The sequence below is a fragment of the Monodon monoceros genome, unplaced genomic scaffold (genome assembly GCF_005190385.1).
Source record: "Monodon monoceros isolate NGI ecotype Baffin Bay Population unplaced genomic scaffold, NGI_Narwhal_1 Super_Scaffold_15, whole genome shotgun sequence".
Classification (NCBI taxonomy): Eukaryota; Metazoa; Chordata; class Mammalia; order Artiodactyla; family Monodontidae; genus Monodon; species Monodon monoceros.
In genome coordinates, this window is record NW_021703771.1 from 58,714,466 (window position 1) to 58,721,072 (window position 6,607).

Consider the following 6,607-nt stretch of genomic DNA (forward strand, 5'->3'; position numbering starts at 1 on the left):
GATGAATCATTTCTTTGAGAAGCTCTAGCTCCTTTTACGGGCATAAAATATTAAGCCAAGATGTGGGTCTGAGGAGTGCTCATCACTCCTCAAGTGTCTGCTTCTAGGGAAGGGTAAGATTTAAGACACTCTATAAGACTGAAGGCTGCTATTTTAGGGCCCAAGTGTAAAGACCTGAGGAAGAGGTCTCTCTCCTTTTGCACTACAGCAGCATTGCCAGTGAAGTGGGGAGCCTAAAGCTTGGGGAGATAGCAGCCTTTACGTAGACACTCAGACTCTAAGGCAGGACACCATCTATGGTGGCAGTGATGAAATTTCTTTAGCCAGCTCTAGAATAAAACAAGAGATGTGGTGAACTTTACCTGGAGAGCTGGGACAGAAGAAGAAAATATGCGGGTGTCAAATGGTCTTTTTATGGGGTAAACTGACTTGTGAGCACATGCATGCCCCCACCTTGGGAATCCCAGGAGTAACTGGGAGATGTTCTCTAAGGAGGAGACTTAGACTTATGCCATTAAACCAGTGAGGGCTTAAGTAAGTATAAACTTGAAGAATAAAAGTAAAAATGAGGGTCTTCCCTGGTGGCACAGTGGTTGAGAATCTATCTGCTAACGCAGGGGACACGGGTTCGAGCCCTGGTCTGGGAAGATTCCACATGCCGCTGGAGCAACTAGGCCCGTGCGCCACAGCTACTGAACCTGCGCGCGTCTGGAGCCCATGCTCTGCAACAAGAGAGGCCGTGACAATGAGAGGCCCGCGCACCGCGATGAAGAGTGGCCCCTGCTCGCGGCAACTAGAGAAAGCCCTCGCACAGAAACGAAGACCCAACACAGCCAAAAATAAATAAATTAATTAATTAAAAAAAAAAAAAGTAAAAATGAGTTGATTTAAAATTCATGGACTAGTAAATCCTGAAAGTACCACAGGTGTATATACACACATACCACACATACACAAACATTTAAAATTAACAAAGCCTACTTACTAGAGAGTATAGATATATAGATAAAAGATACACGGGTGTGTTCACATAGCCTTTTTTTAAGAACCTGCAGTTTCAACAGAGGACAGAGCTCTGGTACGGGATAATGGCAATACAAGTAGCCTAGTCTCTAGTTCAGTTAAGATATAGATGCAAGGTTGTACATTTTCATGGTTAAATGAAGTAAAAAAATAATTAGTCACTATTGTTTGGTGAGCTCTGTAAAGTGTTTGAAGACTGTTTTCCTCAGTATAAAAACAAACAAAAACAAACACCAGGAGAAACCAACTTGGTCACTACTTGAATTTTGGAGGACTTAGCATGAATCCATTCCCACCAGAGACATGGCTAATCTACAACCTCCCTACCCACCCTGCCCCAAGACCATTCCAGGTGTTGCCTACTCCTCTGTGGTAGGTTTAAAAATATACTGTTTTTTAAGGATGGGAAGGTAAGGGGCTAGGTGAGTTATTGCTTATTTTCATCAATCTTACTGATTTTAGACATCTAAAACTGGCTAGTAGCAGGGAAAATACTTACACACTGGTTATATATTAGTATCAATCTGGTAAGAATAGTTCTCCAAATCATCTTAAGCTATCAGACCACAAAGGAATACAAAAAGAAAAGAAAACCCCATAAACTCTGAAAATATAAGCAATAGAAGAAATCTATTCCCCAAATAAGTTTAACAAGCTATTATGAGTAAATGTTTCCTCCGTCTTTACAGTCTATACTATAGGGATTTTTGAGGCTATAATTTGAAGAAGATGTAATTTATTCCTTCCTTCTTGAAAGAATGAAGTACAGTTTATCATTACTGCTGAAATGACTACTTAAGGGAGATAGCTTAGTAAATAAAACAGCCTTTGGTAGCTTAATTAGTTCTCAGGTGGTTACAGGCAAGATTTCAAAAGGTAAAGTAACACAAAAAAGGGATTTTCTAGTGATTAGCTAATTACATTTTATAAAACATATCATTGGACTGAGTATGTTGACTATAATTTTAATGACTTCCTGCAACAAGTTTTCACTCTAAATATATTAAAAACTTGGGAATACTTTTTGGAAAGACCAAGAGGTTAGAGTTAATATGCCCCTCAAAATGGGAGAAACGTTACTAGCTTTCATTTTAACTAGAAATTTTTTCCTCTTACAGAAGCTTTTGAAATTGCCATCTCCTTCTTGTTTTAAATGGCTGAAATAGGGAAGTTGAGAACCTTGAAATCATTCAAACAAGAAGGCAATGGTGAACAATTTCTCCCAAGCTGAAGCTGTGAAACTCTGCTACAAGAACGTGAACAGGTCCTGTCTTAAGACTCCTTACTCACCAGGTCCTCGGGCAATTCTGTATGCAGTCCTCAGTTTTGGGGCCCTGCTGGCTGTGTTTGGAAACTTACTGGTCATTACTGCTATTCTTCACTTCAAACAGCTGCACACATCTACAAAGTTTCTGATCGCATCCCTGGCCTGTGCGGACTTCTTGGTGGGAGTGACTGTGATGCCCTTTAGCACAGTGAGGTCTCTGGAGAGCTGCTGGTACTTTGGGGAGAGTTACTGTAAATTTCATACATGTTTTGATAATTCCTTCTGTTTTGCTTCTTTATTTCACTTATGCTGTATCTCTGTTGACAGATATATTGCTTTACTGATCCTCTGACCTACCCAACCAAGTTTACTGACTTGGTTTCAGGAATATGCATTGTTCTCTCTTGGTTCTTTTCTATCACATATAGTTTTTCTATCTTTCACACAGGGGTCAATGAGGAAGGAGTTGAGGACCTAGTAGTTGCTCTCACCTGTGTAGGAGGCTGTCCGGCTTCAATGAATCAAAATTGGGTTCTAATTTATTTTCTTCTATTCTTTATACCCACTGTTGCCATGGTGTTTGTTTATATACGGTAAGGTATTTTTGGTGGCTAAATATCAGGCCAGGAAGATGGAAAGTACAGCCAGCCAAGTTCAGTCCTCCTCAGAGAGTTATAAGGAAAGAGTGGCAAAGAGAGAGAGAAAAGCTGCTGAAACATTGGGTATTGCTATGGCAGCTTTTCTGGTCTCTTGGCTTCCATACATTATTGACGCTATAATTGACGCTCATATGAATTTTATAACTCCTCCTTATGTTTATGAGATTTTAGTGTGGTGTGTTTATTATAATTCAGCTATGAACCCCTTGATATACGCTTTCTTTTATCCATGGTTTCAGAAGGCAATAAAACTTATTGCAAGTGGCAAAGTCTTAAGAAGTGATTCATCCACAATTAATTTACTCTCTGAGGAAACAGATGTATATTGTTAAGATTACTGCAGGGACTTTAAAACTAATGTGGGGGCTTCCCTGGTGGCGCAGTGGTTGAGAGTCCGCCTGCCGACGCAGGGGACATGGGTTCGTGCTCCGGTCCGGGAAGATCCCACATGCCGCGGAGCCGCTGGGCCCGTGAGCCATGGCCGCTGAGCCTGCGCGTCCGGAGCCTGTGCTCCGCAACGGGAGAGGCCACAACAGGGAGAGGCCCGCGTACCGCAAAAAAAAAAAAAAAAAACTAATGTGGATTAAGGTCAAGCGCAAAATTAAACACTTGGATCTAGAGAGGCAAGCGTAATCATTTGCCAACTAGGAGGATATTAACATTCAATGGTTAGTTGTTCTAAAACATTTGTTTTCTTCATACATTTTGACATTTTTTTAGCATTTAGAAATAAATGAATAGGATTTGCTGATGATTTTCCATTTCGTATTCTTTTATGCTTTTCTGATTCTCTACCTTTGCATCTGAAATTTCTCATTGTTTCTTCAAATAATTTGAATTTTGTAGATCCTTCTATCCTTGTTACCAATGTTTATTTGTCCAAAATGTATATAGGGGAAAAAAACCTCTTGCCTAACTTGAAGGTAGATTTTGGGGGGACAAAAATCTTCCAAAGTACAGTTTGAGAAGTAAATACAAGATTATAAATTCCTGAAACTTTTGTTAATCTACAAGGACTTTAGAAAAAGCTGCAGTGGGAATTTCCCAGTGAATTAAACATTGAAAAACACTGAAGCTCTTGTGTTTTCCAAACCCTGGTGATGCCTCCTCTCCATTTTACAGACGCTGTGTTCAAAGAACATGTACAGTGATTATATGGTTAGACTGCATTTTACTTTTGGAGGACATAATTTATTATGGTCAAATGAGCATGTGGACAAAGAGATGGTTTCTGTACTGCTTTTCTTTAGCAATTTGAAGTAAAATAAGAATTTTATAAAAAAGCTAATTCAAATTAACATTTTTTTCACTTTTGAGTTCGTTCCTTGTACTAGACACTGTATTTGGCATTGGAAATATAAAACCGAATGACCCGAATATAACTAAGAATTATTTCAAATTAGCAAGTACCCAAACTGGTATTGTAGACTCTAGGAAGAGCTTCGGTTTTCTCATCTGATAATTTCTTAGTCACATGAATTTTAATTCATTTTAATTAAACATATACATTGCGTGTTTAAGATAGAGTAAAAATTTGAAAAAAACTAAAAATAGGGTGATTTGCCTTTTCAAGTCTTTGAATCACAGCCTTAAATCTTTGTTTATGTAGCTAGCTGATTTTCACAGACTATTCTGTAGCAAACTTGTTTTTTTTTTTGGCCATGCTGCATGGCTTGTGGGATCTTAGATCCCTGACCAGGGATCAAACCCAGCCCATGGCAGCGAAAGCACCAAGTCCTAACCACTAGACCACCAGGGAATTCCCTGTAACAAACTTGTTTTATGAAATGAGAAGAAGAGATAACTAAGTAAACAGAGTTACATAAACATTATGTGTTATATGTTTTATTAATGAACCAGTTTGGAAATACTTTACACAAGATTAAGCTGTTTCACATTTGTGCATTAATACCTTTCAAATAGAGCTGACAGTATTTAGGAGAAGAAAAGGTAAAGGTAAAGAGGATGAAAGGTATTTGCAGCAGAATACCTGTGTGGTTCACACCATAGCGTCATGGAACAGGTCTACTGGTCACCTTTTTTAAAATTTTTTTGCGGTACGCAGGCCTCTCACTGTTGTGGCCTCTCCCGTTGTGGAGCACAGGCTCCAGACGCGCAGCCTCAGTGACCATGGCTCACGGGTCCAGCCGCTCCGCGGCATGTGGGATCCTCCCGGACCGGGGCACGAACCCGTGTCCCCTGTATCGGCAGGCGGGCTCTCAACCACTGTGCCACTAGGGAAGCCCTAGATAAGTTTTTTTTCACTTCTCCCTTTGTGTTTTCAAGCATGTTGCTGATAACTCGAGCATGTCATTTGGAAACAATAAAGATTTTGCCATGAATACCAACCATAATAGAGCCAGGAGTAAAAAAACATGTAGTGAACAGTACTGTCCCCCCAAATTTGTTGAAAGTAAGTGCACAGAAATTGAAGCAAGCAACGAGAATCTCATAGCTCTGCATACCAGAAACATTGACCTTAGATAGCACTAAACCAAAAGAAGAAAGCGTAGGGGCTGATCAACAAAATGTCGACAGGTGCTTTATCATGGAGGTGGTCATTTTGGTCGTGTAGTGTAGGGGGTAACACACAGCATAAAATCGATCAATTGCCATGGAACAGAGGAGGAAAGTGGAGGCCAGACTTAGCATCATGTCAAAGCTCGTGTGGAATTTGCAAAACCACCCCCAAAATACCAGCAGCTCTCCACTGATCACACCATGCTGCATGGCATAATGACCGAACCCAGCAGAAAGTCAGTGGTTGCCATGGAGAGTTGCCATGGAGAGGATCAGAAAATTTGTGGGCGAGTGAAGTTGCTTGAAATGCGATATGGAAATGATTATAGCCGAGTTTCCAAAGATAGTGATAAACATGGCCCCAATCATAATTGAGTACATTATTCCTCGGACATGAAAATGGCAGCTGGTGGGAGGACAGGATTTATTTCCAAATTTTGGACAACTGGATAAGTCTTCAGGAATATAAGTTAGATCCATGGTGCTTTATGACTTCAAATTACTTTCTAGGAGGATAAGTTTGTGTCTCTTCTCTTCTTAAAATGATTCCAGTAAATTTCAGTCCCTGAGAGTACAATAAAGTCCCCTGTTATTAATTCATTTCAATTATATCTAAATATTTAAAATTATATCACTGGTGTTTACTTTCTGAGTTATTTGCTACATTTGAAAATGAAAAATCTCAACTGCTCACTCTTTCCTGTTTTAGTCTATTTTATTTCATCCATCTATTTATTCATTCAAAATGGGTTTATCTATTGGCTGTTCTATTCCCTGTAATGTATTGGAAGCTTTTCAGTGGTTTACTCCACTTACATGAGGCATCTAAAATAGTCAGACTTATGAAGCAGAGAATACTATAGTGGTTATTGGGGGAACTGGGTAGTTGCTCAGTGTGTATAAAGTTTCAGTTATGCTAGATGAATAAGTTCTAGAAGTCTGCTGTACAACATAATGCCCATTATTATTAAGATGGTATTGTGCACTTCAAAATTCATTAAGATGGTAGACCTCATGTTAAGTGTTTGTACCACAAAGAAACAAACAAAACAAAGGGACAGAAGGAAAACCTGGGAGGTGTTGGATATGCCTAATACCTTGATTTTGGTGATGGTATCACAGGTGTTTGCATATTTCC

At 39.5% G+C, this 6,607-nt stretch overlaps 1 protein-coding gene and 1 pseudogene across 1 annotated transcript; one reads left to right on the top strand and one right to left on the bottom strand.

Annotated features, from left to right (window-relative positions):
• Nucleotides 1-2,228: 2,228 nt before the first annotated feature.
• LOC114895903 (trace amine-associated receptor 9-like) lies at nucleotides 2,229-3,281 on the top strand. Its single transcript, XM_029223539.1, is given in 3 exon segments — nucleotides 2,229-2,625; nucleotides 2,628-2,869; nucleotides 2,871-3,281. Coding segments are annotated over 3 exon segments (1,050 nt in total).
• A 241-nt stretch (nucleotides 3,282-3,522) lies between these two features.
• On the bottom strand, nucleotides 3,523-5,949 carry LOC114895904 (annotated as a pseudogene).
• Nucleotides 5,950-6,607: the final 658 nt, after the last annotated feature.